We start from the raw sequence: 24,465 nt of genomic DNA on the forward strand, positions 1-24,465 counted from the left end.
TATGTCTACTGATGTGATCAGATACCTTCCTCCATGCGTTTGATATAGATATTGCATTTTTTTTTTTTGAATTCTTGATATTATAATTAAAGGCTCACCGTACTGCTCTCTCTTATTGACTCAACCAGTCCTATTGCGGATGACGGGACAATTGCCTACCACCCGTAGTTGTATTATGAAAGGCGGCATTTTTGGTTTTTATTAACACAAGCGCCCCTTATTATGAAAAAACTGTGAAATGGCTATCTGATTGTCATCGAAAGTCAGAATGGTTTAATTTTGAAGCTAAATCATTGAAATATCATGCTAATGTATGAACACTTAGAAAAGGCCATCCGCTTCATTCAAGCCCTTTCTATGTGATGAAAAACTCGTGAAAAGTTTTGATTGATGTGGATGAGTTTATTTTAAATTTTTTTGAAGTGCAAATATTTTAAAGAGAGAATGATATTAAAGCTCATCAGGGGTAGCTAACTGGAGATTTCAATGAAAAAAAAAAGAAAACATATCACACACACACACACACACACAAATACATCATATAAAAAGTTTGTCAACCTATCATAGTTAATCACCCACTAATAAAAATAAAATCAAGCCAAACTATACCTCATCTATCTTAGACACTTCTTTTTTTCAAATCAAAACTCATAGACAATTGATAGTCATATCATACCTCTGAACTCTTATAGGTCACAATCAACGTGCAAGCAATTATGTGCATGAAGGGTAATTAATTTGTGCCCATAACCTGAAACTAAAAAAGAAATTTGATCTGCTATTGGGGGATATCCAACTCCTTACCTCACTCCAATTTGCGTGTATAGTGATGATCATGAAACTCCACAGCTTCACGTTTCAGATGGAAGCACTCGAGTGTGGACTCTCTAGTGAATAAAAAGTTTTATATTCTATGTATCAGATGAGGCGGAATTCATAAAAAGGTCTCATCCTTGCAGCCCTGTTTTCACAAGACTTTAAGCAAGGTCTGTATTAGTCATTCTGTAGTTTTCTATATATATATATATATATATTCTTTTTTTAAGCCCAAAAAGGCTAATATATTAACTGAAAGAAAGATACATATACAATATCTTGAAGGGCCCAAACATGGCACCTCACACTGTCCACTCCAAAACCATAAGTGGTTCCAAAACTAGAAAATACAGTAGAGACATAAATAAAAAGCCTAAAAATGTTGAAATACAAAGTATCAGGTGACTAGAGAACACCCCAATTTGGTTTTGCCTCTGCCTCTGGTTCTAGGAAAGGAGCAAGTTAATAAGTTGGTAAGATGATTGCCATTGCCAGTAGTTACCAATGTATCATCCAATATGTTCCCCAGCTGGAGTCGGCCTCCATTCTTCTTCTTCCTCCTGGAATAGACCTGTCATTCCTCTTTTGAAGATTGGCTCACCTGATCTTGGTCTAAAGTGTGCTGCAGATGTGCAGATTGTTGAACATTAGAAGCAACGACATGTTGTACCAATTGATCTGCTCTTGGATCAAAGGAGCACTTTCGTTTGTCTTGGCATGTGAGTGAGTTTTCTTCAATAACAGTGGGTGGTATAAACACAACTAAATTTGTAGCTGTAGTATGTTGTTCTTCTTCAGGAACTGCGGTGTTGGGAAGAAGATCGGGTTGTATATATTATATTAACTAGAAATAAAGATACAAATACAATGTGTGGGAGGGCCCAATCATGACACTCTGCCCACACAAAAACCACAAATAGTTCCAAAACTAAAAAATACAGAAAAATACATTAAAGACTTAAAGAAAAAACCTAAAAGTGCTGAAATACAAAATATCAGGTTGCTAGAGAGCGATCCAATTTGGTCTTGCCCCTGCCTCTAGTTCTAGGGAATGAGCAAGCTAATAAGTTGGTAAGATGATTGCCATTGCCAGTAGTAACCAATATATCATCCAAAATGTTCCCGAGCTGGAGTCGGCCTCTATTTTTCTTCTTCCTCCTGGAGTAGACCTGCCATTCATAATCCGAAGATAGGCTCACTTGAAATTGGTCTAAATTGTGCTGGAGATGCGCAAGTTGTTGAACATTAGAAACAACTACATGTTGTACCTGCTGATCTGTTATTGGATCAAAGGAACACTCTCGTGTGTCTTGACATATAAGTGAGATTTATTCAATAGCAGTGGGTGGTATAAGCACAACTGGATCTGTAGCTGTAGTATGTTGTTGTTCGTCAGGAACTGCAGTGTTAGAAAGACGATCAGGTTGCATCTTCTCAACAAGGATGATATGTGGCTGATCTTTAACGATATCCGCCTTAGATGAGGATGCAAACATAACAAATAGTAGAGTTGTGGCCAAACATACTGCAATGAGAGCAATAAGGTGAGTGTGATTCTATTTCAACATTTTGCCAATACCCGTTGTGAGTGTTTCTTATCCATATCTCATTCGGAGCTGGTTGAGTGATATCCCTTTCAACTAACACACAAGCCACAAAGGGTCTGGTGGCAGCAAGCGTAGGACTATTAACTTTGAGAAGCTTACCGTAAGCAGTTGCTAAGGAGTAAAAAATTTTCAAATTGAACAAATGTAAGTTTAACATCAGAAACTTTATCCAAAATGAAATGGGGATTTCTCTTTTTGATCAAAACCAATAGTCCACTTCATAATTTTCATATAACAGTTGTCGTTTTTTATAACTTTTTGAGAAAAAATACGAGTGTAATCGGCGTCGTGAGACAACTGAATCAGTATGTGTCGATCGTCAATTAAACCAATATTCCAACTGCCCAATAGCTTCATAACATTAAATTCTTTTTGAATGATCTCAAGTTTTGGCTGACCATAAAAAAATTATTTCACTAGAGCAAAACACCACGAGGATGCAAGAGTGCTGGTTTCAACCTCTGTGAGAATAAGATCAGACTTCTCATTTTTTTTCTTAGTTTTTTAATGAAGGTGTGATCGCCACCACCATCAAGAGCCTCGTGAAATGATTGTGGGAAATTGCAGGATTTACCTATACGAAAACCAGTCTCTGAATCTAAAAGAGAAGCACGAGTAGGAATAAGAAAGTCGTCGACAAGTGTAGTGGCATAGAAATGGAATGTCGATGCCATCTCAAGAGCAGCTAGGCGAGCTGCTGGAAATAGGCGGGCAAACTTCGAAGTTAGTAGAGATGCGAGCCATCGACTACGGGTGAGAGACGCGAGCGTCGAGAACTGTCGATTGCGGGGGAGAAGCGAGCGTCGTCGAGAGCAGGTGAGACGTCGTCGAGTACAAAGACGAGCGTCGTCTACAGGAGGACGTCTGCGAGAGCGTGAAAGCATTGTCTCGGGAGATGACAGAGAGAAAGTGAGAAATCGAGGAATCACTGCCGAGAATCGCCATTGTGTGAAACCCTAATAGATCTCGCTGCGGCTGCCGACGGCGCTGATATTGTTTAATTTTGTTTGAATAAATGATTATTGTATGCACATAATATATATATATATATATATATATATATATATACACAATTTGATTAATTCAGTTGGTTTAAATCTTAAAGTAGGCTCATTAGTGAGACTTGCAATCTTATGAATGAGTAAAACCTGATAATTAGCATTTATACCTTACCCAATAGGTATGGTGGCCAATGAATGGTTAAATTGAATAGGTAGGGTTGACCTCAATGCCTGTTTCACGATCCAACTCTGTCAAGCGGTGAAGTGCAATGACAATGGTAGACAACTGTCGTAGTGTTGCACAACTCCCTTTCAATGCATCTCATATGTATAAGAAATACTTAATTGTCACTCATCTTGCAAAATATACTATGCTAATACATTTAAAGCATCGAAAATACTGAAATAATATCCATTGCTTTGCTAAGTTACTGCATGTGAAAGACCAAAAACTATTCTCGTACTAGATAAAAAGAAAATTTAACTGGTACATGAGCAATGGAAATTTATGAGCGAGTGTCAACACATGCATATGCTATAAATTTCTTTTCATATATTAATTTTATTTTCTAATGCAGACACACACACCTACATACATAGATATAAACATAAATTCATTTTATGCATATACATATGTATTGTCGCTTGTAAGAAAATTGTAGCCATAGAGTAAGAGAGTTTAGCAAGTTCTTTTTTCATTAAAATCATATGAACAAATAGATGAAAAAAAAATCACGGAAGTCACTCATTTTTGTGGAAAAATTGAAAAGGAAAAAACAATGTGGCCAGCTCAATTGAGATAATTGTACTATATAGGTGTATGTTACAAAACTTCGCATGTCCCTTGAAATAGGAGAAGATAGATTTTTAAGTGTAGATCATTGGCTTAGCATGCTATAGACCAGTGGAAGATATATGTGAGGGGACCAAGAGTAATGGGTGCTCAAGCTGTTGTGACTGGATAATATTAGTCTAATGGGGTGGGAAGGCGATGATGCTCCAATGGTGGCAGTAGCAATTTAGTGACAGTTGCGTTGGACGAATGATAACAACAACTGAGCACCAATGGTTGGGCAACTATGGTTGATGGGGATCTAGTGTTGTTGCGAGGGCTCTCACGGGATTGCGGGAATTCCACGATCCAACATAATTTGGAAGATTGCACGATCGCAAACATGACAAATACTTCCTTCCTGTTACTTATTTAGCCCAATTCCTTTCATTTTTGATTTTTTCTTATTTATTTATTTCTAATTAGGTTATTTTCTATTAGAAAACTTTAATGTATGTGTTATTCTGGTTGTTGTAAGATTTAACTTTATTTTATATATTTTGGATACCATTTCTTCGATTTCTGCTCTCTAGAGACTGCAACCTCTTTCTTTTACAAGTGACGTGTCTATAGTTTTGCCAAGGCAAGGTGGTGGATCCTCCTTGTCTCCCATACTTTGCCATTTCACCGTTTGATCGTTGTTTGCAGTTCAGACAGTCTTCGAATTGTTTGAATCTGTTGTGCAATAGCAGATCTTGCCCCCACTTGCTGCCAACAACTGTTTAACAACATAAAGCTTGTGTTTTCTGGTTTTGGATCGCCGCCCACTGTTCATGCCTTATTTCAACCAACATCTTTCTGACTGTTTGCCTTATCCCTCCAAAAACATACCCACCCCTTTCTTGTGTATCTCCACACATTTCAGGAATGTCATCTGGTATTAGGGCTTGAAAAACTCTTAAGTTTTTAGGGATTTGTCTTTCTTTGCTCTTCAAACCTAAAATCCATACAACCTAAACTACGATCCCCATAAAAAAAAAGAAATCCCCACTTTATGCACCTAATGCTAAACATAACCTAATCTTCTTTTCAGGAGAAATTTTAGTTAGAGAAAGAGATGCCATTCCGCTAAATATCAACCTTCGACGAGGTGTTCAAGAACTTATTATGAAGGATATGTATCGAGAAATCTTCCAACTGTTTAAATATTTGCCGATATTGAGAGGAGACAACCTAGAGAGATTATTATAACCACAACGTGGCTTATCAGATAAAGAGGTGAAAATGAGTCTATTCTATTAGAAAGTTTTTAGTGATGATTTGACGACATTAAATAAGAAATTAAGATTTTGGAGAGAAGATGAACTTGTTGGATTTTAATGATCTTATGGATCAAAGAAAATTTTGAGTTGTTGCAACCAATGGAACAAATTTTGGAGTACAAAGATGACCTCTTGGACAAGAGAGTTGATTTGACAACAATCAAGCTTAGGAAGAACACTTTTTTATGGTTGGAGAATCCGAAATATCTTCAACAGTGAGAGTGGAAGAATAAGATTATCATAAGGTCTAACATGAAAATTGAGTTGCATCGTAAATATCTTCTTTTGCATTATTAGAATGATATCTCTATAAAAATATCCATAATCTGCATCAAAGAGATTCTTCTGTAGAAGAGTTATAGCTGAATATGTTCAACTCATGTTGAAATATGAGCTGGTGGAATCAGAGGAGCACACAATAGTGGGCTATTTGGGACTGAGGCCATATATCAATAATATGACACAACTACATTCATATTGCTTTTTACTCGATGTACGTACTTGAGCTTTGAAGGTGGAGTAGTGATGTATCGCATGATCATCACACCTTACAAATAGAGTTCAACTTCAGCTTGAGACAATGAGAGACACTCAATGGAATACCCAAGATGACCTCACATGAGGAGAAATAGTCTAGAGTGGAGAAAAGGTAAAGACGACCAATACTCCTAAATATATCTTAGCTAGGAGGTATTTTATGTGCCATGGATTTAGGCATATTGTGTCCGATTGTCCAAGTAGGAGATTGATTCTTTCAATGAGTAGGAAGCAGTGGAAAATATAAATAGTGAAAAAATATAAATAACGATATAGGAGACATTAGAGAAGGTGAGGACACAAATGAGCACTCGCTTTCAATCGATGATGGAGAGATGCTAGTAATCTGATGGGTCCTTTAGACCTAGCCCACAAGCAAGCAAAAGTAGCTCTGTCACATTATATTTTGTACCCATTGCATCGTGAAGGAAATGTGTGGAGCTTTATTATTGATGGAGACAGTTATGAAAGTATAATATCGACACAAATGATGGAAAGATTGAGCCTCACCACTCAGAAGCATTCTCAACCACATTCCTTAACTTGGTTGAAAAAGGGGAGTAAAATCGGTGTTGACAGGAGATATCTTATGGAGTTTTCTATTGAAGATAAGTTTCAGGAGCAAATGTGGTATGACGTGGTACTTATTGATGCTTGTCACATGTTATCTGGTTATCTTTGGCAGAATGATCCTTGCACATACCATGATGGCTACAAGAACACATTCTTTCACCAAAGACGTGTATTTTACTTTTGCCTTGGAAGGTGTTTGAAGTAATGATCGTTCATATAGAGTTTGAGAACATGGTGCCACAAATTATTTTTTGTAGGCTTTGAGAGAAGTACCAACATGACTAGCATTGGTTTCCCAAGAAGATAAATTCTAGAAATTGATATTAGATACAGGACAACCCCTGCTGAGAGAGATCCAACATGTTGTCACTTTTGATAGAGATATGAAATTTTTAATTTGTTTTTTGAAAAACTGTATGGAATATATTGAGTATTGAATTTCAGTTCAGTTCAGTGGCGCCCCCACGAACAAATGGCTAAACAGGAGTAGTGAACCGCATCTTTGGAAAACTCAGATGTTTTATGGGAAAGTGGGATCCAGTTCGATCTGGATAAGAAAAAGCTTCTCCTAGCTAAAGTGAATGACACAAGAGCTCCCATAGAATAATGGGAAAGTGATCGTGAGAATTTGCACCCGTGATCCTGATCGCGAGAGTACCATGATACCTCAAAATTGGGAAGATCGCGCGATAGGGGCTCAACAAACCACAACATATCCTATCATTTTTGATTTTTTTTTCTATTTTCTTATTTTTGATCATGACACGAGCTATGCGATCATTCCATAGTATTGAACGTGAAACCCGTGATTGCGAGATTCCACAATCTTTTGGAATCGTCAAGTCCCACTGTTGCAGGACATGATTTCACACATAACACATCCTGTGCCCAATTTCTGCTTGATTCTTTTACATTTTTTTTTCTATTTCTTTATTTCTATTTATGTTATTTTCTCTGAGGATATTATTTAGGCTGGTGTTTTGCTATTTTGAAATTAGAGAGCTTTGTTTTTGGTGTTTAAGAGATTGTATTCTTTGATTTATGATCTAAAGAGTGATGCATCTATTTTTTTTGTAAGTGATGCACCTGTATGTTGCTTAGGAGAGGTGGTAAATCTTCTCGCTGCATGTATCTTACCGTTTTGTGATTTTTTCTTTTGATTTTCAGCCCAAACAACCACCGACAAATATCTCCATCCAAACATAGTCATCCTCATATTCTCTTTCCTTGGCTATTCCCAATCATCTCCCCACTACATTCGCTTCCTAAACGCAATAATAGGACCCCTAAAACGGTATTATATGGTTTTATAGCCTCACAAAGCCAAAATTTTAGGGATTCGTCGTTTCTACGTCTGTGCAAAATTTCACATATCTTAAATCATGGACCAAGTCAATTTCTTAGCCATTATTATCTTAATTTGTAGCCTAACCTTAAAATTTTAAAAAGTCAACCTTCATACCTCCAAAATTTTATCCGAAACCTACCACTGAACCTCTAAATTTCGACAAACCATTTATTTACAACTCTTCACACGTTGAAACCTTGATTGAGAGAAAATAACGCAATTTCACATCGGAGAAATTTATAAAGAGGTGTCTAGGAGCTTACTATGGAAGATATGTTGCGATAAATTTTTCAACTGCAACAAAGACTTGTTGCTTTTGAGAGGAGGCAACCTAGAGGCAGCACCCTGTAGCGACAACAATGACTCACTATATCAAGATGAGGAAGGGAATCCCTTTCATCGGAAGTTTCCGGTGTTGAAAAGTCGATGCCATGCTTATTTTGTATTGAAGATCATAGAAGCAAGTATGTTTGAGTGAAGATTCATTTACATGATTTTGACGGTTGCTTGGATCCAGACAAATTCATCAAGTGACTTCAGACAGTGGAATGTGTTTTTGGGTACAAGGATGTCCCGCCGAATAGAATGATAAATCTGATAGATATAAAGTTAAAGAAGAGTACGTCTTTGTGGTGGGTAGGTAGGGCTGCAAACTAACCGAGCCAAGTTGAGCAGGGTTGTTTTAATAATTGAGCTTGTTTATAAAATTCGAGTGTGAGCTCAAATCGAGCTTTTGGGACTGTGTTCAAGCTTGAGTTTATTTATAAAATTAGAGCTTGAGCTTTAATCGAGTTGTATGTTTGTTCAAAATGTATTCATGTTTGAGTGTTGTTCTCGTTTGTTTCATATGATGGTAATCTAGTCATAATCGAGTAGATTAATAAGTAAATTATATAAATATTTAATTTTTATCAAAACAATCTTTATTGTGCAAATTAAAATTAGCATGTTATTTATTTTCTAACTAAATAAGACTTAACAGTCTATATAATGAGTATTGTTGTTGAACTATTTATTTTCTAATTAAACGAGCTTTATCGATCTTATAAACGAGTTATTTGTTAAACTTAAAAAATAAATGAACTATTAAACAAAGAAGTATAATTATCATGTAATTGTGTAAAATAAGACAATGACACTTATCTTACCAATTTATTAGCTGACTCTTTCTTTAGAACTAGAGACAGAGGTAAGGCCAAATTGGGTCGCTCTCTTGCCACCTTATACTATGTACTTCGACACTTTTAGGCTTTTTCTTTAAGTCTCGCATGTACTTTTCTGTATTTTCTAGTTTTGTAACCATTTGTGGTTATTGTGTGGGCAGGGTGACATGCTTGGGCCCTCCCACACATTGTATATGTATCTTTCTTTCTATTTGATATATTAGCCTTTGGGGTTTCTAAAAAAAAAATATAATTGTGTAAAATAAATAAATAACTAAACAAACAAGTCTTTATCTTATTTTATATACAACAAATTAAAATTTAATTTAATTTGATATAAATAAAATTTGAATTAAGTTTTAATTGAGCTTATTCACAAGCTTAAATTAAGATTTAATCTATTCTATTTATAAGAATAAAATTAATCTTATTTATTAATTTTAAATGAAACTATTTGTCAAGCTTCTTAACAAGCTTGTTCGTGAGTTTTAAATGCTATTATTCACGAACATAATTGAATTGAAAAATGAGGGGTTCGAACTTGTTCATTTAACAATCAAATATTTATAAAAAAGTTCAAACTTATTCAATTAGTTGATCAATTCAACTTGAACGTGCTCTTATCAAGCCGAGGTATGAGTTGCTTGTCAAACGCTTTGTTTATTTACAACCCTAGTGGCGAGAAAACTTGAAACACTTGCCCTAGTATAAGGGAAAAAATCAAATCACTACGCGGTCTAAGATTAAATGAGAGATGTTAGATAAGTATCTGCCAGCACATTACAAACATGACTTATTTTTGAGAGTTCAACACTTACAATAGAAAGATCTCTCAATAGAGGAGTACACAACTGAGTTTATGCAGCTGATGTTGAAGTGTGAGCTTGTATAGCCCAATGACAATACCATACCTCAATATCTGGGGTAGATTGAGATTATCTATTGACAATGTGGTATACTTACAACACTATTAGACTACAAGTTGTCGTCCAGACCTTACCTTAAAGGTTAAGAGACAACACAATAATATCAGGTCTACAACACTCTTCAAACAGAGTTCAACCATCCTATTAAGTAGCAAGAGCACACCTAGTAGAACACCCAAGCCAACTCAGCTAGAGCAGAATCCTGCATAGAGTTAAGAAAAGGTGGAGATTAATAGTACTTTCAAATCCATCCTTGCCAGTAAATATTTAAAGTGTCACAGTTTTTGCCACGTAGCTTCTGATTGTTCAGACATGAGGATGATCTCTTTTATTTATGTGGGAGCAATTGAAGAAATGGACATGCCACATGAGAGAATGAAATGTTAGAGAGGAGTCTCAACTTTCAACCGACGAAGATGAGATGCAAGTGATTCAAGCTTAGCCCATGAGAGAGACTATAGTTGGATAACATTGATTTTTCTAGAAGGTAGTGAGTTCGAGGAGCCAATACCAGAAAAGAGACAGCCTCTGTTGAGGAGTCATAGATTATCTGACCTACAATTTATGTCTTTGATGGTTGCCACTGAGAGTAGTTCAACATACCACAAATTTTCTTTTAGAGTTAGTTACTCCAAACAACCTTTTTTTTCTGGAGGCACCCAACTAGTATGGAAAGTTGAAGAAACAGATTTTATATATTTAATAGTTTGTGACTTGGTTCATGTGAAACCAGTGTATGTGCAGTTTAGTCTCTGGTTGCGCCAATGAATGATAGATATTTATTATATCAGGACAAACTTTGAAAGGGCATTTGTGTTTCGGGGTTGCCTCAAATAGACGTAAGCATAGATTTTATAGTGAGACTATCTCAGTCACAACAAGGCGATGATATTGTTATGGTGGTGGTAGATTAATTCCAAATTTTGACAGAGAAGAAGAAAGCTTTTTTAGCCAAGGAGAATGTTGCTGGAGCTTTGATCGTTACGCGATATCAACACGATACCTTTGATTGCGAGTGACTCGGGAGTTCCCCACAGTACTGTTTTCTGCGACCTTTGCAACAGTTCTGTTTTCTGCTACCTTTGTTACAATCCTGCGAGCTGGATCGAACTCGGAAAAGCTTCTAGCGACGTGGGAGAGATCAGAACATCGAATTGAGGACCACCGGACCTTACGTGGATGTGGCTCATCCTTTCAAAATTGGGCCCAATTCTCATTGCCAATGGCTTATATATTTGATTACTATGTTTAGGTTTTCAGTTCTTACACGTGTTCCTGTTCAAGAGAGCCGTTGACTTTTACCGTTTCCTTGCTAGGGCTGTTTTTAAAGGCGAGAAGGTGCTTCGGTTGTAACTCTTCTAAGTGGTGACGATTTCCCAAGATTCAAAGGATGCTCTGGCTGTATTTCGATCCTATAAAAACTTTTATCCTCCATTTTCCTTCTCCCACAACCTTTCCTTCGTTTCTGCCCTCACCGTATTTGCTGTCGTCACTGGAGAGCAACTCCTTTACTATTTTTTCTACTGCCCACAATTCCTTGCCATCTCCTTTCCCCTCCCTTTACCTTTTTAACTTCCCTTACAATCGCCCCCACCTACCACTGCCCTTCCCGGACTCTCTCACAGCTACCTAACCTGCTGTCCAACCGCTGGACAACCCCACAACGCTAACTCCCCTTGCTACCGTCACCTTCCCACCTCACTTTCAGCTCCTCTGTTATTATCCAACCGTAGGTTAACCTTCCTCTAACTGCCACCCGACCACTTGGCCACCCATACCTCTCATTTTTTTCCCTCTTTGAAGCGTAGACACCATCTTCAAGTCTCGCCTTAGTGGGGTATTTATGTTTGTGTCGTTTTCCCAGTTTAGTTGATTGTTTGTGACTGCTTATTTGAATTTTAGCAATATTATCATTATTCCGTTGTAGTTTGGGTTAATTCTGGTGTCTTAGTATCAGAGATAACCAAAACCTAGTCATATCTTAGATTTTCTAGCATTCTCCATACATAAATCTATCACCTCCCGCCCCCCACCCCCACGCACACAGAAAAATTTGTCTCATTTTCCACTCAAACCATCCTTAGACCTTACAACACCCCTACCTACACCCCCAAACCTAATCATGCCACCAAAGAGATAATCGCTGAAGATCAAAACAGGAGGAAATGCCATTACGTCGTTCATGAGAAATCCTCAAAGGGATGCCTGCGAAACTTCTATGGAGGAGGTGCAATGAGAAATCCTTCAACTACAATAGAGGTTTGTTGCCTTCGAGAGGATGCAATCTGTAAGGGTCACTCGCAATTACAATGATGAATTGCTAGATTGAAGAAATGAAGTGAATCTTTTCAACCATATGAATGTCAGGGATGGATAACCTTTACCCTGAAAATTTAACCTGACATATCTAAGAAGTCAAAATTTTGAAGTAAATGTTGATTTGCCACATTTTGACAGCCACTTGAATCCGAAAAAGTTTATCGAGCAACTCCAGAACGTGAAAATTTTGTTCAAGTACCAAGTCGTCCCACCAGACAAAGTGATGAAATTAGCTGCCAACAGGTTAAAGAAGAGTTATTTTGGTGGAAAAATTTGAAGCATATACGCCAGCGTAAGGGAGAAGACAAGCTCGCTATCTAGTCCAAGATAAAATGAGAGATGAAACTCCATTATCTATCAACATATTATATACATGATGTGCAGGCTCTAGCATCAAAAGTGGAGAGGTAACAATGCCAAACAACCACTACATCTTACGGGCAAATTTCAGCCTCAAAATCAAGCAGCAATAGTGTACCTAGAGGAACCTCGAAGCTGACGCTACATGAGGAGATGCTAGTTTAAAGTGGAGATCAGATGAAACTAATTCACATTCCCAAATTCGTCCAAGCCATGAAGTGTTTAAAGTGCCACGGTTTTGATTATATTGAATCAGATTATACAACTAGGGGAATGACCTATTTTTGATTGCATAATTACGGGAATGACCTATTGCACTGAGCAAGACACTATTCAAGTGCAACACTTGCGCCACCTTTAAAGGAGCCAACCTGACTATTATAAAGAAACAAAAGCTTCGACAGATGAGGTCTAAGCTCCCATAATCCTGGGAGACTGACGTAGAAGCTCCCCTTGACCTTTGCTACAGTTCGCAAACTAGGCCAGACGTGGAAAAGGCTTCTAGCAACCTGGGACCAACCAAAACACTGAATTGAGGTTTGACCTACCTACCTTATGTGGATTTGATGCCTCCTTTCAAAAGTGGGCCCAATACTAATTACCTAGGGCTTACGTATTTGGTTCCGGTGTTTTGATTTTCAATTTTGGCGTGTTTTTTTATTCAGAACAGCCATCGGTTTTCAGTGTTCCCTTTTGGGGCTATATCCGAAGGAGAGAATATGTTCTGGCTGTACTCGTCTGACGTCGTGATGTCCCAAGGCTCGAATGGTGTTCCTACTATAGTTCGATCTTCCAAGGACATTTATCCTTGATTTCTCTTCCCTCACGGATTTCCTTTCCCCTTCGCCTTCACTTTCACCATATTTGCTGCCTTCACTGGAAAATAGCATTTGCAGTTTTTCATGCAACCCACAATTCTCTCACCTTCTTTCCCTCCCCTCACCTTCCCAGCTTTCCTTGCGGCCACACCAATCTGCAGCCGCCTTTCCCAGACTTCCTCACAATCACAATAACCTACTGTTCAGCTGCTGAACAGCCCTACGAACCGCACTCTCCTTGCTGCCGCCACCTTTCCACCTCCCTTCCTGCTCTTTTGCTGTTATCCAAATGCAGAACAACCCACCTCTAGCTATCACTCGACCACTCAACCGCCCATACCTCTCAATTTCCCCCTCGAACTACAACCACCACCTTCGAACCTCAGCCTAGTGGGGTATTTGTGTTTGTGTTGTTGTTTTTCTATTTCAGTTTATTGTTTGTGACTGCCCATTTGAATTTCAACAATAATATCATTGTTTCGATGTGGTTTGAGTTAACTCCGATATCAACGAGATTCCACAATTTTTGCCTGAATCTTCTCTCTTTTTTTCCTATTTTATTTCGAATTATGGTTATTTTTTGTGAGGAGACTATTAAGGTGGATGTTTTGTTGTTCCGAGTTTGGAGAGCTTTGTTTCCGGTTTTTGAGATATTGTATTATCTGATTTATGATCTAAGGAGTGCTATATCCTTTCCTTTTGCTAGTGGCGAGCTTGTATCTTTCTCATGAAGAGATTATGTAATTTCCTTGTCACCTCTATCTCACCATTTTGTGGCTTTCTCTGTTGATTTTCAGCATGAACAGTCATCAACAATGCCTATCCCCACCTAAATGCCGTTGACCTCTTATATATTCTTTCCCTTGCTATTCCCCAATCACCTCCTCACAGATTCCACTTCCTAAACGCATTATAAGAGTCGTACTACGGTATCAAATTAGGTTATTAGAGAACTTTTATATATGGTATTTTGGCTGTTTGTGATTTAGCTTGTTTTATGTATTTTTGAGGCATTTCTTTTGATTTCTGCTCTTTGAGTATCGTAGTCTCTTTTTTTTGTAAGTGGTGTGTTTGTAGCTTGCCCAGTAATAGGTGTTGGATCCTCCTTATTGCCCATGCTTTATCGTTCGACTGCTTTTTTTATTGTGGACAGTAGCCGAACAACTCGAATTTGTATTCCAACAATTGATCTTTTCTCCTTCGTGTTTACACTTGTCGCCAACCGTTGTTTGACAATAGAAAACTGATGCTTTCTGCTTCTTGGTCACTTTCTAACTGCCGTTCATGCCAGATTTCAGTCGATATCCTTCCTCCTACTTTCCTTATCGGTTCTGCAACATATCTTCCCTTTTTTGTCCTTTCACGCTTCTAGGGGCACTAGAACGGTGTTAGATGTGTGTAGCCTAAGAGCTCTCAAGCTCCCTCTCCTCCCATGTAAGCAGCCTCAATTTTGTTGTTTGATGTAGGTGAAGTGCATATGGCTGTTTACCTATGCACATTACACAATTAGACCTCATTGAAATTGTTATTAATAGTGATCACTAAACAAACATTTCACAAAATTAATTAAACATCTCAATCGTGATTGGAATTGTTTAATGAGCATTTGCTTCACACTGAGAACATTCATAGATGACCACTGAGATCTATAATATCGAACATGATCACAACGACAACCAATATATTATACGTCGCACCATTCTAGCAGTAAATGTGTCACACAAATGAAACATATCAAAACATCAGTCATTTCATAGAATGTATTCTTTTGATACGTTTGAAAACGAAAAGACCTAAAAAAATTTATGCATTGCCAAATAGCCAATCGACAAAAGCGAAGGTTTATGGGTGTGACGTTGTGCAATTAGATAAACATCACCCTTTTCCTAAAATAGACTCCACCAATGTGTCTAGAATGTCGAATGTACCAAGGAAAGACACCCATATTGCCTTGTTTGTGTCATGATAGTGCAACACAGAATTCGAGTATGCATGATGTGTGTAGAATGTCGAATGTACCAAGGAAAGACACCCATATTGTCTTGTTTGTGTCATGATAGTGCAACACAAAATTCGAGTATGCATGAGTCGGTTGTATGAAATTTGAGATGCATTTTAAACACAACATTGCATAAAATGTTAATATTCATTTCAATTTATATTGATAAAAAATTTAAATTTTATGCAGTCATCCCATCAGATTTTCATACCTCCCAAAGTATCGAACTTGTGCTGCAAGGCGTCTCCTCTCACGTCCCGTTCAATTATTTTTATAAAAAATGAAAAAGAAAATTAAAAGGAAAAATAAAGCGCACACAACTCTTGTGGTTCATTTAATAATCCTCTCATTCTGTGTCTTTACTTGCAAAAGCACACTCCTCTATTCCTTTCCCTTTGGCTACATTTGTTTTATCCACTTTCACATTCTTTGCGCTTTTTTGGCCTCCCCATTCAATCTCTCTCTTCTTCATCTTGCAATCTGAGTTAACAGCTAAATGTGTTAATCATTAATATAATGAAATCTTAAACTCAATCAGCTAAATGTGTTAATCATTAATATAATGCAATCTTAAACTCAATCGATGTACTCATGTACATTTTCACACTCAACATACTTTTTTGAAATCTAATGCTCATACTTCCTCTACTCCAATTGAGTGAATGAGAGCATACAGGCTTTTAGATCCCACAAACTTATATTTTACTTAGTTTTTAGTTGATATTTTCTTGTATCCATTGTAATTGAGATATACTGCGAGGTCTTCTCTCATAAAGTTTCATTCGATTATTTCGCAGGATGCAGTGACCGTTGTTGGATACCCACTTGGTGGTGATACTATATCGGTAACAAAGGGGGTGGTATCGCGCATTGAGGTTGCATATTTGTTCTGCTGGCATAAAGTTCTAGCTTTATTAATGATGGATTTTCTACTAGTTTATATTTAACTATATACATTTTTTGTAGTTATTATCAGCATATTGTTTAAGTTACTAATCTAGCATATAATATTTTTATTTATTTGTACCTGTTTTCTAAATGTTGCATGTAACAATCTTATGGAGGTCTAGAATGAATCTTAATATGCCAGATTCTGGAGGCTTGTGGAATCTGAGATTACATGCCTAAAATTACTAATTGAAAATGACCCAACATTTAAAAACTTCATTTCCTATAATTATGCATGACATATATTAAAATCTTTGTTGAATTGTGAAATTTAAGCAAATTAAGAATCAACTGAGAAATCAGTTTGAAACAATCATGAAGTCCAAGAAAATTTTGATGTTGCAGAGTTACCTCATAGAAACAAAATTTGCTCTTTGATATAAAATTTCCCTCTTCCCATTCATGTTTCAAAATGAATATAACCGGCACAAGCATTTCACAAATTGAGGTTTATTCTGGAGCTGTATTTCAGTGAGCACTCTTGTCCATTTAAGCAAGATTTTTGGCTTAATTTTTAATCCCAACTGCCATGCTGGTTATTTTCAATAGATTTTTAACCATCATTATCTACGTTAACTGTCAATAAGAACACAATACGTTGTTTTCCTGGTAACGTAGACAGCACTGCACGTACCAAAATACAAAGATACATTCATATACATACTTTTGCTTGAATGCATGAATTCATATAACTGTGAGGTTGTGAGGCTATGATTCATGAAATTGCCATAGATACTTGTAAATTTTTTTTTTTTTGAGAAAGCCCAAAGGCTAATATATTAAAAAGAAATAAGGATACATATAGATTGTGTGGAAGGACCCACAATACACTCTTCCCCCACGATAGTCACCACATACAAATAGTTCCAAAAAAAAAAAGAAAATACAGAAAATTACAGGAGACCTAAATAAAAAAACAAAAAATGCCTAAAAAACGTAGTATCAGGTAGCTAGTGAGCGACTCAATTTTGTTTTGCCTCTGCATCTAGTTCTAGGAAAGGAGCCAACTAATAAATTTGTAAGATGAGTGCCATTGCCAGTAGTGACCAAAGTATCATCCAATAAGTTCCCAAGCTTGAGTCGACCTCCAGTCTTCTTCTTACTCCTGGAATAGACCTGCCATTCCTCATCCGAAGATTGGCTTGATCCAAACATTGGCGCGCCTGATCAGTGGATTGGTCTAAAATGTGTCAAACATGTGTAGGATGTTGAACATTAGAAATAACTGCTTGTTGTACCAGTTGATCTTTGATTGAATCAAAGGAGCACTCGCGTGTGTCTTGACATGTAAGTGAGTTCTTTAATAACGGTGAGTGATATAAGCACTTTGCACTTTCGGATCTGTACCTGTAGTATGGTGTTCTTCATCAGAAACTACGATGTTGGGTAGAGGATTGGTTTGCACCTTCTCAGCAGGGATGCTAGATAACTGATCTTTAGCAATATCCAAAACCTGATCTGTGGTAGCTTTCTCTCATGATGGAACAGATATGTCCGGAGTAGTGAGATTAGATCTATCCTTATTCACTTGATTTTTAGATTTTAAATTAGGATGAAAATTATGACATTTATCAAGTGTATGCCCAAACATCTTACAATGAGAACAATAAAACAGTCTATGCTCCATGACGATTTGTTGCCAATATCCATTATGAGTTGTGTCCAACCAGACTTCAATAACATCAGGTAAAGTAATATCTCTTTCCACAAATATTTTGGCCACAGAAGGTCTGATTAGGTTGAAAGTCGGTAGATCTAGCTTCATAGGGTCCCCAAGTATGACCCCAATAGAGTGAAGAATCTGATGATGAAAAAAGTGCAGCCTGAGACCTGATAGACTGAACCATACTGGTACAGTACTAGATTCATGATAGAGGTCAAAATCAGGAGACCACTTGAGTAATTTCATTGATTTGCCAGCAATGCTAAGATATTTTTTGGAGAAAATCCGAGTGTAATTTTCAACTACGGTTAATTGAATCAATACATGTCTCCAATCTATGAGCCCCATTTTTCACTTTCCTGCTAATTTGAGATCATCAAGACTTTTCCTGATAACTTCCATATGTGGGTGCCCTCACTGAAATTTTTCAATAAGAGCAAATTTGAATTTGTCAGTCAGGGTTAAAATTTTTAACTCCGAGAAAAAGAGTGTTGTTTTCCCACTTTTCATGCTTGCATTCTTAATAAATGGGCAGTCACCTGTATCATCACGATTCTCCTTATAACTTGACGATATTTTTTATAACTTGAGGGGAAGACAACTGTCTTCTCCACCTGAGGATTACCCACCACGTGGGCAAGTGACGCTTTGCCAGGTTCAACCGAACAAGAAGGAAGCTCCATCACAACAATTAGAATCGGTCAGAGGGTAGGAATGACTAGCCGTCTGAGCAAAGCCGCAGAATGCCGCGGAAAAAGCCGCGCAGAAGACAGGAACCGAAGAAGACGTGTGAAACGTGCGAACCTGTCGGCGTCGAAATCGAACAGAGACGACACAACAAATGCGAACTCTGTCGGCTTTGAATGTCGGGGACGCGAGCCACAGGACGGAGAGACGACGCCGGAGAAGAAATGTGAGGAAAGGAAATGATCGTATGCGATAAGAGCTGCTAGGGTTCGACATGGTCGAAACCCTAGCAGAGCTGAGTGTGGGAGCCGAAGATACTTGTATATAAATTCATTTTAATATGAGTACTTGATAACCATTAAATTCGGGAATTATTTATCTTACTATTATGTAAAAGGGTATATCAATTTGGGTCACAATTTTATTTGAGTTGTATAAAATAGACAATCACAATGGCTTCTTAGCTATGCTGCTTTTCAAAAACCAGCTAAAGCGCTATTTTGCATGCATGCACCATCTCCACAATTTCACAACCTTGGAAAACGCAATTGCACAAAAACTCATATAGCTTTGATAGAGTAGAGGTGTTTTTTTCTCCTTAAAAGATGACAACAAATCTTTATGAAGGAAGCATTACATGGATCATTCATTATTTAGAAAAAATAATATGTTTGAGTAAACTATTAATCAAGCAGTATTTTTCATAAAAATTGATATTTTGTGCTATAGAGAAACAAATGTAATCCTGATAATTATATTTTTAGACATTAGATTATTTAATGCGGAAATTGACCTTTTATTTGAGTGGTTGGTACTTACTCATCCTTTCATGTAAGCAAATACTTTTATAATAGTGATCTTGCTTCAATTGATTGGAAAATTGAATGCATGTATATGATGTCTTGATCGGGGGATTCTAATTGAAATAAGATTATATATTTGGGCCAAACATCAACATTCAGGCTTTCCTTGGGTTGAAGGTTGTGGATGAAATGAAGTTTAGTCCTAACAAATTATGGATTGATTTTGAATCTACAAATTGTCTTGAGGTTTTCAACCATTTGTTTCATTTCCTTTCTCTCAAATTTCTATCATCCAAGCAGCTTGAGAAAAATATGAATTGTGAATAGTGATGATACCTCCTTACTAGATGGTAGCTTTGCTAAAATAAGTTTCATTGCTTTATTCTGGAATAAACTTGGAGTAATTTTTCCATCTTGAGCAGTTATGATAGTATCAAAATGTCTCACTGTCCTGGCCATTTCTTTGTGAGGCTATCTCGTATGCTTGAATGACGAGTACAGTTGATTTGTACAAGTCTAGCTTCTTTGTAAGTTTGGTAGTGAAGGTGAATATGAGATACTTTATTGATATAAACAGAGATTTCCTACATGTTCAGTAAGTCTTTTGCCCATGTAAATATGTGTGAATGTTATATATATACATTTTTTTTTTTTTTTAGAAAGCCCAGTGGCTAATATATTAAAAAGAAACTAGGATACATATAGATTATGTGAGGGGCCCAAACATGACACCCTGCTCACACGATAACCACTACATGAAAATGATTCAAAAAAAGAAAATACATAAAAATTCATGAGAAACTTAAAGAAAATATACATACACACATATAGATGTATGCGGGCATTTTATATATAATGGCTTCGCCTTCCTTCCCGCTCGCCTCTGCTAGGGTTTCGCCTGATGGCGAACCCTACCAATTGTTACGTTGCCTCTTCTCCGACGTCGACACCTTAGGGTTTCGCGCCTGTCCCTGCGTCTCGCGATCTGCGACGCGTCCTTCCTGTCTCGCGAGAGTTTTCAGCTCTGTGGTCGCTCGTGAGTTTTTGCGGCTCCCGCTCCATGTCTCGCGAGTTCTGCGGCTCCCGCTCCTTCCCGTCTCGCGAACAGCTTTTGCGACTCCTTCCCATCTTGGCTCTCTACGGCTCTCTGCAGTGCAACTCCCGGTGTTTCTCCTTTTTCAGCTTCATCGGTCTACGCTTCCCGTCTCTGATCTGCGGCTCTTCTGCAGTGCGACTCGTGTTCTCCTTTTCAGCTTCTTCTGTTGACGCCACTTTTCCGTGTTTTCTTCTTAAAGCCACACTTTATTTTGAGGATGACTTCAAACAGATCATATGCAGCTGCCCTCACGGGTGTCCACGCCTCAAGTACACCTAAATCGTGCTCTTTTCCTTCTTCGTTTGAGTGGGAGGAAGACATCAAAAAACCTGGTAGGAAGAATTGGAAGCCTGCCATCTTTTTTACAGAAGCTGAAAGTAGTCAACTTGCTTTCTCCTGTCATCTGAATTTGGTTGAGAAATTTCTATATGATTATTCCAAATCAAAAATAGAGCTTATTTGCAAGGAATTTGAACTTTTGCATCTTATTAGGGAGTGACAAATTGGACTATTAGATGGTAGACACATTCTTATTCAAATTAACATTCTTTTTACAGAAACTGAATGTATACAACTTGCTTCCTTCTGTCGTCCGAATTTGGTTGGAAAATTTCTATATGGTCATCCAAAAATAGAGCTTATTCGCAAGGAATTTGAACTTTTGCATCTTATTAGGGAGTGACAAATTGGACTATTAGATGGTAGACACATTCTTATTCAAATTAATAATGAAGAAGATTACACACGCTTATTTGCTAGAAAGATAATCTGGATTGATAACAGAGCAATGAAGATTCTGAAATGATATGTGGATTTTGATCCACAGACGGAACCACAAATCATTCAGGTTTGGATTCTCCTTCCTGGTATGAAATTTCATTATTTTTCTCAAAAAATATTGTATTCTATTGCTTCAGCTTATGATAAGCCACTCAAGACAGATATTCCTACTTTTAATCTTTCCTGTTCATCTGAAGCCAGAGTACTTGTTGAAAGAGACATTATTGCTTCCGTTTCTGAGGAAATATGGTTGGACACACAACATCATGGATATTGGCAGAAGGTAGAAATTGAACATTTTTCTTCATATTGCTCGAATTGTCGTATATTTGGCCACTCCAGTTCTCAATGCCATCACCCACTTCCCCACCTCAGACCAAAAAAACAAAGTGCTTCGATAGAGGCAGTGATTCAAATTCCTCCTGATCAGCTCCAAGTTATTGACACTATCGATCATTAAAAGGATACACCTGAAAACATTACTATTCCCACAGGCAATATATCAATCATTCAATCTCCAGACATTGTTGTAGCTCCCCCGTCTTCGGAACCTCCTATCATGGAGTCGAGGGAGATTCTTCAGACTTCGTCTGCCCTAGAACCTATCACTGATATTATAGGTGAAAATACCTCTGCTGCTTCACTACCGCCTCATCAGGTCCAGAAATATGTCAATGCTACTCAGACTCAGGGAGATCAAGATGTGCAACGTCCTACACCTGTCCGGCCACCTTTGGACCAATTTATTGATCAATTGAGTCAATCTTCGGATGAGGAATGACAGATCTACACATCCAGGAGGAAGAATAAGAATGAAGACATACTTGATCTCAGAAATCTAATGGATGATACTTTGGTTACTTCGGATAATGGTACACACCTTACCAATTTGTTAGTTGGCTCCCTTCCGCGAACTAGAGGCAGATGAAGAACTAAAATGGGACGTCCCTAGCACCTTTGCGCCTTTTGGTGGATTTTTTATTTTTTTTATCTTTATGTATCTTTACTTCTTTGGATTTTTATGTGTGTTGTATTGTGTGAGTTTGACATTCTTTTAGGCCATCTCATACAACCTATCTGTACGTTTCCTTTTTAATATATTAGCCCTTGGGCTTTTATAAATAAATAAATATATATATATATATATATTGGGGAAAGAGCAGCGCTGACTACCGACACGTTAATATTTAAAAAGAAAGTACAAGGTTAGGGGGTAGAGGGTCCCCATCTAGAAAACACAAAAAATACATTTGACTCACCCCTAGGAGTCCCTCTTCCCTGAATACAACTCACGCAAAAAATAGAAATACAGGTATACCCAGAAAACCAGAAAAAAGAAACTAAAATAAAAATGTTAATCCTGTGTGCTTGTATATCTTGGAAGAATTTGAAAGAAAACAAAAGAGAAAAAGTCATGTAATGGAGGTGTCCTCTGTGCCGCGTCCAAAAGCAAGCACTCCTTCCCAGCCTGTCTTAAAAAAATGAGATCCTCCTGTAATTCATGACAAAACCAGCCAAACCAAACAAAAAGAGGTAAACCAAAAGAGAAAATTCAGCAAAGTCCAGCCTAACCAAACAGTTGATGGCCAAAACACATAAAATCTTAGAACCGAATGTAGGGGAGATTTAAGGTATCTCCAATGATAAGTCTCCGAAGAGGGGCAGTGGGATGTGTGCCAACGTGACAAGTCTCTCATGCATTTTTGGTAAGTCAATCTGCAGGGGAGTTGCCCTCTCTATGAATAAACTTTCATTTAACCTGAAGATGTTTTCCAGCTATAAGAGCCATTATTCTTTTAAAAATATTAATTAAATCCCAAAGAGGAGAAGTAGTACCAACGAAAATATCATAAAACATTTTTGAATCCATCTCCACCTCTAGCTTACGAAAATTGAAGTTGTTGGCCACCACTAAAGCCAAAAAAACTCCCCAACATTCAACACCCAAAGAAGTTTCTGCAATAACTGGGGAAGCGAAAAAGATAAGACATTTACCCTCAAAATTTCTAAATAAACCCCCAACCGCAACATAGTTAGCATGCCAACCGACATCAATTTTTAATTTCACATAATTAGTATGCGGGGAGACCACAAAATAAGCCGAGGGACCTTAGTGGTTTTAACCACAGAGGAGCTAGCTCTTAAAGCTTTATTATAATAGACAATCACATATGCAGCAACCATAGTAATAGAGGGGGGGGGGATAGAGGGGGGGAGAGTTGTGATATTTAAAACTCTTTCTGGAGTTCCAAAGGAACCACAAAACCAATAAAGGAAGGGGAAACCTCCCCTTATAGGCATCAAAATCCTTCCATTCCATAGATTACTAGTTAAAAATCCTTTATGTGTCCAAGAGAAATTAAAATGAGCGCCAATCATATCCCAGACCTCTAAAGAGAAAGCATACTCAAAGAAAATGTGTGTTGTATCCTCCTCCTTCATTCTACACATAGGGCATCTAGAGGCTAATTTCAAGCCCTTGAGCTTAAGAATGTCATCCAATGGGATTAACGACATAAGATAACGCTAAAGAAAAAAAAATATGGAAGGAGATAAATATTTATGCCAAATCCATTTCCCCCATATCCAGTCATGATGTGAGTGTAGAGTGCCATGAATGAGCTTGCAAATCGAGAGAGAATTGCTTCTTTTCCACATGGGGAGATCTCTATGAGTAGGAGTGATGAGGATTGTGAGTATATGCTTTGCATTTTGTTCCCCAACCGTAGAACATAATTTAGAAAAACCCCAACCTTCATTATCAAAGAAATCAGAGACCAATAAAGAGTTAGAATGAGGGGAGTGAGTAAGCCATAATTGTGGGAACATCCCCAATTTTCATTTCAGAAGGAAATGTTTCCCTCTCCAATATCCCAAAAAATGAAACCATTTGCTGTATCTCTAGCATTCACCACAGCTTTCCAAAT

At 37.5% G+C, this 24,465-nt stretch overlaps 1 protein-coding gene across 3 annotated transcripts in view; it reads left to right on the forward strand.

The window, feature by feature from the left end:
- The window catches only part of LOC110029082 (protease Do-like 2, chloroplastic), a 115,718-nt gene that overhangs the window by 36,409 nt on the left and 54,844 nt on the right, over positions 1 to 24,465 (forward strand). For all 3 annotated transcript variants that reach the window (XM_020731205.1, XM_020731206.1, XM_020731207.1), the window contains one exon: positions 16,359 to 16,436. In XM_020731205.1, the coding sequence (XP_020586864.1) occupies positions 16,359 to 16,436 (78 nt within the window). The remainder of the gene's footprint in view (positions 1 to 16,358; positions 16,437 to 24,465) is intronic.

This window comes from Phalaenopsis equestris, unplaced genomic scaffold (assembly GCF_001263595.1).
Source record: "Phalaenopsis equestris unplaced genomic scaffold, ASM126359v1 Scaffold000545, whole genome shotgun sequence".
Taxonomy (NCBI): Eukaryota; Viridiplantae; Streptophyta; class Magnoliopsida; order Asparagales; family Orchidaceae; genus Phalaenopsis; species Phalaenopsis equestris.